Source organism: Elgaria multicarinata, chromosome 1 (assembly GCF_023053635.1).
Source record: "Elgaria multicarinata webbii isolate HBS135686 ecotype San Diego chromosome 1, rElgMul1.1.pri, whole genome shotgun sequence".
NCBI lineage: Eukaryota > Metazoa > Chordata > Lepidosauria > Squamata > Anguidae > Elgaria > Elgaria multicarinata.
This window is the reverse complement of record NC_086171.1, coordinates 82,633,114-82,646,054: the sequence shown is the minus strand read 5'-3', so window position 1 is coordinate 82,646,054 and position 12,941 is coordinate 82,633,114. Positions and strand designations below refer to the sequence as shown.

The 12,941-nt window shown below is 41.5% G+C and overlaps 1 protein-coding gene across 1 annotated transcript in view; it reads right to left on the bottom strand.

Moving 5' to 3' along the window:
- Nucleotides 1–12,941, bottom strand: part of PLEKHG4B (pleckstrin homology and RhoGEF domain containing G4B) — an 82,584-nt gene that overhangs the window by 13,477 nt on the left and 56,166 nt on the right. Inside the window, exon 15 of the mRNA XM_063131046.1 lies at nt 658–907. Within this exon, the coding sequence (XP_062987116.1) occupies nt 658–907 (250 nt within the window). The remainder of the gene's footprint in view (nt 1–657; nt 908–12,941) is intronic.

The window sequence follows — 12,941 nt, the reverse complement described above, 5'->3', positions numbered from 1 at the left end:
TTGAAAACTAGATATTTGGGCTAATTAAGGGACCGTGCCGACTTGTATAGATAAAATTAAAATGTAGGAAATTCTTTAACGCTCAGTGGTAAGAGATCAGGCAATAGCTAATTAAAACTATTAAAACTTTTGACAGGCAATATAAAGAAGAACATAGCACAAATAGTGGGAAAGAGTTTAATTCTCCTAAATATGCAAGCCGAAACCAAATAGTTATTTAAATGCACACCTTTGTCAGTAGAAGCAGAATACCACTATGTGGACAGTATACCCTGTTCTTTTTCCTCTAGTGATAATTTCCCTTTAAACAGAGTTTTGGCACTGGTGGAGAATTCTCCAGCCATCCGGGGCTGCCTTGTGATCGAACTGCTTAGAGAATATATATATATATATATATATATATATATATATATATATATATATGGTAGGCATTATATAAATCTATTAAATAATAAATATATGAATAATACAAGCCAGTTAGAACAGATGGGAAATAAAATGTTACTTAAAAGATTTGTGAAATTTATTTATTTAAAACATTTCTAGGCTGCCTTTCAAGGCAAGAGTGATATGTCTGAGTTATATAATTTTGTATCCAATACAGCATGAAGATATCTGATAGTAACAAGACACTCGTCCTTAGAAAACAAGACTTACATGTCTGAGAAAACAGTGGCTAACCCGCAGTGGGACGTCTGTACAATGTTCCAGTTCTTTCAGGAAATAGTGACAATGGAAATCGTAGAGTTTTTCCAAATTTCCAAAGATAATGTTCCGCTTCCCTCGCAAATCCTGAGGTAAGTCATCTCTTTCCATTTCTGGGAAATAGCTGTCGATGATATAGCCTAAGGATCTGACATATTCTCTTTCTGTGGTGATCATCTCATCCATTATGTGGTTCACTTTACTGTTGAAAGAGGTAGAAGAACTATATGGAACACAGATCAAAGATGACCCTTAATTAGTAGTCACTTGGTAACAGAGGGGTTCTTAACTTACCTTCACAGAATGACTTTGGGGAACCAATCATATGTATAAATACTAAAATCTTGATGACAAAGCATACATGCAATTGGGTTCCAGCCATGTCTGTGAACTGCCAGCTCCCTTTTGGGAAACTGTAATACATGGATATCCTTTTGCATATTATTAATTCTGAGGGTGTATGTTCATTTCTGGCCCAGGACTAATCCTATACATTTCTCAGCCATTACTCTAGAAGCAGTCCATAGGTGAGCTTTGTCAAAAGCCATGGTTGCTTCAATGCCTGCTTACTTACTGCAGTGTGTTAATTTTGGTAAACAAGAAACATAAAGATGGTATCCTTGTACTACCATTTTCAATTATAGCAGCCAATTCTACATATTGCAGGTTTCAGATTCCTGTGTGCTGTACTAGTTTCTCACTCCAACCCTTCCTCTGGTAAAACAGGGCAGGGTTTACGCCCAACAGTCAACAGAAGCTGTACAACAACAATAATTAGCAAAGATGACAAAGTAATTCTGTTATTTCAAACAGCTTTCCTCCTTAGTATAGAAAAGTCTCCTATTTTGTCTGCAGAACTGCCCTGCCCTTGTTTTGTTTACATTCTGTTGGAAAACGGAAGAACATTCCTGAGTTGATGTACAGTTGCTTTCCCATGAATTTCCCTTAACAATGCAACCTTTAGCACACAGGGAGTTCCTTTTGGAAAAACGGTTGAGGGACTGAAAGATTAAAAGGCAAGCAGTGAGAGCCATCAGAAGAGTTATGAGAGCCAGAATCCAAAGAACTACTGGGCATATCCAGTGAGATTAATTATTTTTTTCTCCCTTTATATATCAGACCCCATTACAAGCTACCTTTGAAACTCCCCCTTAGGGCATCATCAGATGAGCGTGTAATCACACACTTGTTACTGCCCACTCACTTTTTTTGCACATCCTTTTGATGATGACGTCCCCCTCCTGCGTGTCTCCCGCCCCTTCTGGTCATTTCTCCGCAACAAAATAGACCCCAGTAAATCCGACTTATTTTTTTAAAAGCGAAACTTGCTGCCATTTCGTGCTGTGTGCAGGAAAAGCAGCGCAATAAAAATGTCCACTGTATGGGCCACATGGTAGTTTCTGCTTCCTCTTTCGTCACTATGGTGGGGCAGCCGCAGGGGGCCACAGCGACAGTAGGAAAATGCAATCGTCCCGTCCCCCCCGGTCTGATGACGCGCTTCATTTACCATGTGGCCCATGGAATGCATGTTTGTGTGTATGTGTCTGAGGGTGGGGCTGCCATTTAAGACCAAAGCCTTGTTACTAGGTAGGGTGGCCACTTACGGATTGCCCAAAAAAGAGGAAATACATCACTAGAACAGAAGACAAACGAGAGTGCAAACAGGCATAAAATTTGCATGTACTAATTAATATAGATGCAAATTTAGAAATTATGATAATTTAAATAGAAATACAGTCAATCTCACCACGGTGTAGAAGTCTGTATCAGATGGCCTGTGTGCCTGCCCTGTTCAATCTGCTGAGCAGGTACTAACTGAGGGTTCGCAACAAAACTTAATATTCTTTCTCTTTATACTGAACATGGACTGGACATTCCTTCAAAGAGAGGAGTGTCCCCTGTAAGAGAGGACACATGGCCACCCTAGCCTGCTGTCTTTCTTCACATTGACTGATTACATTTCTATACTGCCCATTAGCCAAAGCTCTCTGGGCGGCTGACAAAACAAACCTAAAAGCATAAAATACAATAATGTCATAATATAAAAAGCGTAATTTGAAACAGAATACAACCAAAAGTAGGAACCAAGATAAAAACCAGCAGCAGTGCAAAGATCTAAAGATGCTCTAAGACATTTTTTTTTAATTGAAGGGCTAAATAGCTTGGGAAATTTTTAAAAAGCCTTAATCTGATGCCAGAAAGACCAAAACATAGGCGAAAGGTGAGTCTGTCTGAGGAGGGCAACAAGCCGAAGTACATTAATCATTTGGCCTTTAATTAATAACTTAGTTCAGTCTGCATATGACTGAACTAAGTAGGAATAGTAGGAATATTTTAGGTCATAAAAAAGGAGAATTTAATCTCATGCATCTGGAGCACCAAATCAGGAAACCAGCCCTGTAATACATTTGTCACTACAGGGAAATTCCATTGAAAGGAGCTGATTTTCATAACATTAGATAACCAGGATGTAACAGAAATTAATACAGATATATATTTAAAACAAAATAAAGTGCATTAACTTGCATCTTATATCTTTAGTTAAACTCAAGTTGCCAAGAGAACATGATTTGAGGAAAGATGCGGCAGTGGGTATGGGTGTTCAGCCCTATTCTGTCCTGAGCCTGTCTTGAGGAGGGGTTTGCCCTAGAGTGGATTCGGAGTGTTGGCAGGTCATCTATATGACACAGCCACCATCCCAAAGCCATCCAGGGGCAAACCCCCTAAATTCTGCTTTTAAAAAGTTGGGCACTTACCCCAACTTTTTTAAAGCAGAGGAATGCCAGGCGCCCCCTGATTGGTCACCATCGGTTGGAGGAGGGCCGGTTCAGGCGCTGCCCATCCCTCTCTTCCTTCCCCTCCTGCTGCCCCATTGCTTACCCCCCATTTTTTTAAATCTGTAGATGTGAACCTTCGCATCTACAGATTAAAAAAAATGGGATGGGGAGGAACAGGGCAGCTGGAAGGGAAGGAAGATAGCAATGTGTGGCACCCAAACAGGCTCTCCTCCCTCTGACCTCCGTCTGGCTGCCCCATTCCTCTCCCCCCATTTTTTTTAATCTGTAGATGCGAAGGTTTACATCTACAGATTAAAAAAATGGGGAAGAGGAACGGGGCAGCCAGACAGAGGTCAGAGGGAGGAGAGCCGGCTGCCTCGTTCCTCCCCCTACCCTGGTGCTTGGCCTGCCGGCAGCGGCATCTCTACATTGGTGCTCCTTCATGTGCAGATACCAGTAGGGTGACCATATTTTGGAAACCAAAAAGAAGGACAACATGGTCGCCCCCAAGGGGGCGTGTCCAGTACCAAGGGGGTGTGCCCACCTGAACATAGCCTTGGTCACATGTCTGATTGTACAGCACACATTTAAGACAAATCTGTTCTACATAACATCTTAATGTTAAAATCACTGAAATAAAGAACAAGTGAGAGATTCAATGTATCTGAAATTAACTTCACTCACTCTTACTTTTGTAGGTTTTGCTGTACTTTGAAGCTTTTGCTATTCTCTGTGTGTTACATTCTCCCCTTCCCTCAAATATCTTTTCTGACTGTATCTTCACTCATTGGAAGCTGCTGTTGTTGTTAACAGGTTTTGCTACTGGCCCCAGATCTGTTTCAAATTTGGTGTGGCTAAAGCTCTACCTAAATCCTATCATGGTACAATGTTTCATCTCTTTAACTTTAAAAATGACGATTTTAAAAATAATAATTTTAAAACTTCAATTTTTAGAAAATTCCTAAAAAATTAATGGATGAACGGATCTGTTTCAAATTTGGTATGACTAAAGCCCTTCCTAAGAGCTACCATTGTGCCAAGTTTCATGTCTTTATCTTTACAAATGACGGAGTAGTAAGCATTTTTGTAAATTCCCATTAGAGCTGCTCTTTGAAAAAAAATCCGGATTTCCCCTCCCCTCCTGGATTTGCCATAAAAAAACCCCAGACAAATCTGGGCAAATCTGGTCATATGGTCACCCTAGATACCAGGAACGAGTGCCAATGTGGGAGCCTGAGACCTCGTGGCACCAATGCACTGACGTCAAGATGGGGCCTTCCCTTCCCTCAGCCACTTTTCCCAGTCTCTTGTTCCCAGACACAAGTTTGGCATGGCTTGTAGGAAAGAGAAACAATGTGGTTCTGAGAGGAATTTAAACTTAAAACTCCAGCTGAATCACCTCAGAATTCCAGGCTTGGGAATATTTGAAGCCAGCTCTAAATGATATGATTTTGAATTCTGTAAAGAAATGTATGGTTAAAAAAATAAACCAATATGAACATATGCCAGGGTTCTAGTCTCAAATCTAGCCTATTCAGGCGTTCACTTGAACTCGTTCACGAGGGCTCAAAGTATGTACTGAGATGGGGCCGTGGACGCTGGCCTAGCCCCCTCCATCTCTGTACACATCGGGTCCATCCCTCAGTTCAGACCTTGACATATTGAACTGGCAAGGTGTGATCAAGAATTCCTCTTGTATTCACTTGAACATGAGTAGAACTCTCCATGCAATCAGGAACCCTGAGAAGGCATGTTGAATTTTGAGCCCTCATGTGAACAAGGGAATATACCTGAATAGGTTTTGTGACTTTTGGATATCTGGGAGTAAAGGGGAGGGGTCTTTCAGAAGAGTCAGGACCATGAATGGTCTCTGCCTACTGGTAACTAGAACTGTAACAATGAGACTGTAACAAAGATGGTTTTCAGTGAAATCCCTATTTCTCATAGGAATTCCATGACAATGCTAAGTTAAAAAGTTCCTGCTAAAACAGAAAAAAATAAGCATAGAATGAGGTTACCTTCAAAGAGATGACAAATTTAAAAATAATTTAGACTGTCAGCAGTTAGCAACTTGTTGATACAGGTCAAGTCTAGAAGAGCATGTGAGACTGAAATTTGGAATGTGATTTGCTGTAGTAGTATGTCAGCAAATGTAGGAAATGGCCCTACATTTCTGAGGGATCATTTGTGATAGAAATAGATCAAGCAGATTCAGATTACAAATTTTGATGGTGAGCAAGTTGTATTTATGGCAAAGTGGATGTATTTAAAAGCAAAAAACCCACCAAAATGATGCATTAGGATTTATTTAAATAGCATTTCTTTTTTTAACTGAAGTCTCACACCAGACATGGGTACTATGGTATTAAGTGAAAGGAACTATTGCTACGAATTGTGCAAGAAACGGTTTCTAGCCAATAAATATGAAAAAAATTGGTATTATTGAATGCAAAACAATATATTGACTGTTACTTTTATGCACAAGTGATAATGCAATTAGATATCTTCTTCTAACTAGCTAACATGTTTCAGATTGATTTATATAAATCATAAATTATTTTTATTTTTTATTATTACTTTATGTTAAAGCAATAATATTTCTATTCCAGAAATTGCAGATTTTGCTGGGGTGATTACAAGAGATACTTTCTTACAATAGATGATTGGATTAGGACAGTATTGATAGTGAAACCACCAAGTTCTGTGCAATATGCCGATTTCTGCACCTGTCTCCTGATTTATACTTATTGTCATAAGTAAAAACACAGTGACAACCATTTATGTTATATATTGTGGGTGGAGGGGTTACATTTTGCAATGCTCATTTTACATATTTAAAAAAGATAAATTCTGCAAAGATTTTATTTTTTCTAAAAAAAAATCCAGGACAACTTTCTATTTAAATAAATAATGTCAGAGTCAGATCAAATCTATCACTATATTAAAATCTGCCAGTGTCAGCTTGGGATTGGTGGGGCAGAGGACAGGGCAGCTAATATTAGGCAGAGTCAAGGGGTCACATAGGCGGAACCAACTATTTCTAGTTTTCTATCCACCATCCCTTGCAAGGATGGTAAGAGTGCTTAACAATCCATTAAAAATTACATAGGATCTAACTAAACTGAAAAATAGTGTCTTACCTTGGTTAAGAAGGGTTGGATGCTTTCACACTCCATTCTGTGCTGGCAGAAAATGTGTGTGGCCTCCATCCACCACACTATAGCCAACCCTATCCTTCTGCTAAGCATCTTACTCCATATTGCAACAATCTGTTGCACAGCCCACTTATCCAAGATTAATAACTCAACCACCTAGCTAAAATGTTTGAGAGAAAGAAGAAAAATAATGCTGCAGCCTGGGGGAACGGGGAGAATTGATTGGTGTGTGTGTGTGTGTGTTACTTTGTTTTATTGCCTGTGTGTGTTTGGGGGTTGGGGATAGGATAGTTCTGGTATGTGTTTGCAAGGTAGTTTGGGGGTGCATGTATGTTTTGGGGCTAGTTCTGCCTATGTGTATATGTGCGAGGTAGGGGTAGTTTTAGAGTGTTTGTATTTGCCTATATTTTGTTGTCTTTTGTAGGAGAAAATACGTGGTTTGTCATTTGGGGCTCAGACTCAATCTCTCTCTTGTACTCAGTTTCTTGTCCAAGAGACTCATCTCTGAGCCTCAACAGTTTGCCTTTTCAGTTTTTATTATATGAAATAGGTGTTTTGTTGTGCTATGTGGGTGTCAATACTGTTTGGGAGTCAAACCAAACCTCAGCCTTATACTCAATTTCTTGAAGAAGTTACAGGTCTGTTGTGTCTAGACAGGTCACCACAGCAGCCATTTTGTAGTGGTGCCCATGACACTACCTCAGATGTCTAAATATGCCTGCAGACCCCTTCATTAACCCACTGAGCAATATCGTTGTCCCTTGTAATGCAAGAGTGTGAAAGGTTGAATGCATAGCCTGAGCTTCTGAAAAGAAACAGGAAAATGTAGTTTGATGTGATCACTCATTCACAATGGCTTAGGCAGGCATGGAAGGCGTTTATGACAAGCCTCATTGATGTTACAAGCATCACCTAGTGGGTACCCAGACCGATATTTTCAGGAAGGGAGTCTGAGAAACTGAGGCAAATAGTGGTGCAAGAGATGATGTTCTAGACCCTATTGACAAACTAAAAACAAACAAATCACTGGGTCTAGATGGTATCCATTCTAAATTTCTGAAAGAACCAAAAGGTAAAATTGCTGACCTTCTCACAAAAATATGTAACATGTCCCAAAGATCAGCCTCTGTACCAGAGGGTGGCAAATGTAACACCAGTTTTTTGGGGAAAGGCATCCAGGAGGTATTCAGGCAATTACAGACTGGTTGGGTTAACATCTAAATTGGAAGTCATTATTAAAGAAACCCCTCAGAAAAAATGTGTGTAAAAGAGCCAATCTTTTCCACAAAGAATCCAGAAGCAGAAGCTTTGGTAAAGCAGTGAGCTAAAACCCTCATGTAGAAAAGTTCATACAGTTAAAGGTGATCAGCAAGGTGGCCAAATTTGCTGACGACACCAAATTTTTAGGGTGCTTCAAACAAAAAAAGGATGATGAAGAACTCCAAAAGAATCACTTCAAACTGGAGGAAAGGTCATTAAAATAGCAAATGCAGCTCAATATAAGCAATTGCAAAGTGATGCACATTGGAACAAAAAAATCCCAACTTTATGTAAATGTTGATGTGGTTTGAGCTGCTCATAACTGACCAAGGAAGAGATCTTGGAGTCATAGTGGACAGCTTAATGAAAATGTTGACCCAATGTGCAGCTGCTGTGAAAACGGTGAATTCCATGTTAAGAATCATTAGGAAAGGAATTGAAAACAAAACTGCAAACATCATTCCATCTTTATACAGATCTACAGTGTGACCACAGTTGGAAAAGGTGTACTGTTCTGGTCTCTGCACCTCAAAAAGGATATCACAGAGCCAGAAAAGGTGCAGAAAATGGCAATGAAATGATCAAGGAACTGGAGTATCTCCCCTACAAGAAAAGGTTACAACATTTGGGACTTTTTAGTTCAGAAACAAGGAGAATAAGAGGGGAACATGATAGGGGTGTATAAAATTATGCATGGTGTGGAGAAAGTCAATAAAGGTTTTTTCCCCTCCTCTTTCATAACGCACAGATTATTTTCATGCGGTTAGCCAATGTAGCTGAATAGTGGAAGATTCATTCAAGACAGAAAAGAAAGGAAGTACTTCTTCAAACAGTACATATTTAAATTATGGAATTAATTACCACAAGATGTAGTGTTAGCCATCAACTTGGACTGCTTTAAAAGAGGATTGGACGAATACGTGGCGGATAATATTATCAATGGCTGTTAGTCCAAATGGCGATACCTTCGGTATCATAGACAGTATATTAGTTGGTGGGGAATACTAACAGGAGAATGCTATTGCATTCATGTCCTCCTTTTGGTTGGCTACTGTTGAAACAGAATGGACTAGCTAGGCCTTAGGTTTGTTTTTTAAAAGGTTGCTTACCTGTAACTGTTGCTGCTGTTATTCTTCTTCAAGAGTGGCCCCCAATTAGGCTACTTAGTGGAAAAACCCTTCCAGAGAAGTATCACATTGGTCTGGGAGCAACACTTCACATTTATGGCAGGTCTTTATCAGCAGAAAGTGATGTTCCTGTCTTTTTGGAGGTCACTATGGTTACACTGGCAAGCATCCAGATAGCATTTGCCTGCTTTCTGCTTTCTGCTTTTGTTCATTGCATTGTCAACCCTGTCCAGCATGGGTCATCCAGGAGAGGGTAGAGACTGTAGCAGCTGGATGAGTGAGAGATTTGGCATCAAAATAGGGCTTACCTTTATTCCCCATTCTTGAAGGGAGACTTTAAAAAGAGACTCTTGAGTGAGGATGTGATGTTACTCTCTAGGTTTAGCAGGACTATGTAACCTGAGGCCCTCCAGATGTCTTGGACTATCCTTCCATAAGCCCAAGACAGCAAGGGCCAGGGATTACGAGAGTTGTAGTTACAAGTTGCAGGGGAACATAAGCAGGCGGGTGCTATTGCATTCATGCCCTACTTATGGGTTTTCCCAGGCAGCTGGTTGGCCTGTTTGAACACAGTGCTGGATTTAAAGGACCTTTGGTGTGATCCACCATGGCTCTTGTTGTTAGTAGTCCACAACTGGAGAGTACCAGGTTGCCTATCCTTGGATATAGTACCAACTTTTCCAGAACTACAAGATAGAAAGGGATCCTCTTAAAGTGCTATGTGTACGTGAAGCCAGAAATATGCTGCCCAACCTCAATCTGAAACTGTCTGACCCCAAACAGTAAGAGCATGTGCAGAGCATATTCTACAATGAAGTTGGTGAGGCCTCTGGAGTCATAATTCTTAGCATAGGTGACATTACATGACATACAGAACCCCTCCTGGAATGACAAAGAATGTGATGTCTGGTCAAACCTATGGCGAAGGAGTGTGTAGAGCGCTCTTGAACTGCATATGCCTTGTTATGTAAAGCAAAGGGACCCAGCAGTAGCTTATGGCCTGTCATACATGCAAGAGGGCAGTGTCAAGTGAAGGCGCACCACAGAGCTTCCATTCATACTCTCTTTTTGTCTTCTGTTTAAACTTTTTTGTGGGGAGGGGAGAGAGAAATTAAAAGACAACTATTGATTTTATCCTCATACTTCATATTAGAGATGTACGGATTGGTCCGTTCCAACTGTGTTTCCTGGATTGTTGGGTGCCCTTCGTTCCATCATCTGCCCATTGATGGAATCTGATTGTTCCCCCCCCCAGTCTCCAAATCTGCACAAATGCGAATTTGCACAAATTCTTCAAAATGCGCATTTTCATGCTTTAGCCCATGGGGGAAACACACATTTTAATTTTTTTGCAAATTTCTCTATGATAAAATGTGCACAAAATTCCTGAAGGTAAGGGAAATGGCTTGCAAGTCCATGGACTCTGCCCGACAAGGGAAAAGTCCGTCTGCTGCAGTATCCACAGGTCAGATTCATAGAAATTCAAACTCATTCATTTCCACTGTGGATTTCTGTGACATCCCCATTTCATATGCTGTGTGGGTGGGGTGAAGAGGGTCTCTCCACAGCCTGATGCTGCTTTAGAAGAGTTTTCTGTTAAAATTGCTAGCCTAACTGAATACCCATGTAAGTGAATTCCAGCTCAAGAAATGTATATTAGGACCGTATGGAGTGCTTTGGGGTGCTTTTATGGTAAAAAAAAAAAAAAAAAAGTTTATAAATTTTCCATTTTATGGATGTTATGGTATCAATTAGTGTTTCCCTTCCACCAGAATGCGTGTTTTAAATTCAAAATTTTAATATTGACTAGCTGTACCTGGTATAACATACACCGTTGTAGCATATCTTAAAGTTTATTAATTAAATATCATCGCGGGGCGCGGGCTGCTTGCAGGCCGCCGATACAGAACCGTCTGGCAGACCTGGGGGGCAGGGAGGTCGGGGGAGGGGGAGCAGGTGTGCCCCTCTCCCCGGGGTTCCTGTCAGCCTTGGGCCGCCCAACCAGCTTGCATGAAATTAGGCCGGGGCCTGGCTCGCAGCAGGCGAGCGGCCTCCCACCCGTCCACCAAGGGCCCCGGCCGTGCCTCAGTCATGCTCCGAACCATGGAGCTGCCCCCTTCATGGGGGGGGGGGAAGCAAAGAGGCAGAAAGGGGGGTAGGATTACCTTGGAAAGCCCAGAGGAGTCGGGCGAGGGGCTTAGCAACCTGTATCAGCTGACGTTACACGTTGTTACTGTTACTTAGCAACCTGTATCAGCTGAAGCCTGTACGGAAACATACCTAAGCGTTATATATATATCCAGTGTGGCTGGTGCCCAGCTGGAGGGTGGAGTGCAGGGCAGTAACTGTAGGGGGAGCCATGCGTTGGCAGAGCCAGGGATTGCAATAGGCAGATCCAAGGCAGAGTAACTTCAAAAGGCAAATTACTTCAAGTTTACGAGCGTAAGGCAAAGAGACGGATGGCGTGCTCTGACCCATACAACACAAAAGCACTCCTTTGTACTCACGTGTGTCTGCTCAAGCAGCAGCCCACTGTACTGCAAACACAAACCAAGGCAAGTAATTTCAAAATCATGAGTGCAAAGTTGGTGGGGAGGATCCATACATCAATACAAAAGCACTCATTTGAATCTGGACTTCTCTGCTTCAGCACAGAAAAGGAAAATGGAGGCAAGGCACTTTAAGATCATGAATGTAGAAGGTTGCGGCGACGGCAGGGGATATGGATAAAGTAGAAAAACAGCAAGGGTTTTGGGGCTCATGGGACATCACACACAACACAATCAGTTCCAGACTCCCAGGATAGTTCTTACATACACACACACACACATTATAATTCACAAAGCAAAGCAAGTAATGAAATTAAACAAGATACCTGCTGGCTGCTCCTTCCCTCCATTTCGTCTGAAGTCCTCCATGGCTGCTGAAGGCCTCTCCAAGTCAGAGAGGCAAAGGAGGATGGGAAGAAAGAAATCCAACGAAAAGGACAATGCTGATTGGCTGTGGGTTTCCTGAAGGGCTACCCCCATCACAAATAAATAGCTGCATCCTGATTGGCTCTGAAGAACTGATCAGGACCTAATATGAGAATTCAGCGGAGTGGTTGTCTTAGACACCCTACCTGCCTTGAAACACACTGAGAAGGGAGAGAGATCATGCATCTACATGCTGGAGGAGGAAAGAACACGCATGTAGCAGCTATCAGCCAAAAGGAGCCACTCACTATGAGCCCAGATCTAGAATAGAGGAATATACTCAGTACTGCCTAGTGAAAACAGATAAGTAATTTTGCTATTTGCTGGGGTTGGGTGACATGTTCCTCTGGAGATGGGAGGCTCTGGCAGGTGCGTGGGCGTTGTTCTTCCTGCCAGAAGCAAGGGGCCATCTCTGTCAATACCCCCTTCCCCTTTTTCTTGTGATGCTGAAGCATTGATATCTATAAGCTAGTGCCTACTCAGTCCTTCCTTAAAAGGGTTGGCTGGAAAGTTTAATGTGGTATAACATCAGCTGACGTGATCAAAGTGTTCACAAGTCATGTGATTCAGTGGAAGAAATGATTGTTCTTATGCCATGAACTCAGAACCCCATAAATGTATGGCACTCCCGGACATGTAGTTATTCCCATTCATTTCAGTGAAAGGAACAAGTGCCCTTTTGAAGTGAATGGGTAACCCCTTGGCATTCCCGCCAACTCTATGGACAAATACATCCGGGCTTGAAAGAGGTATTTTATTGCTGTTGACGCTTTCCTCTCTTCCTGTCAACACCTAGAACTACCTAACAGCAGTCTTCTGAACTCAACAGTGAGATGTTTTCTTTTACTTTATTGACTCTGAAAACAAAGTAACTATATAATGCCTCACACTCAAATTCAAAATATGCTTTTTGATCGTTGCTAGCTCCTTCAAGGTCTCTAT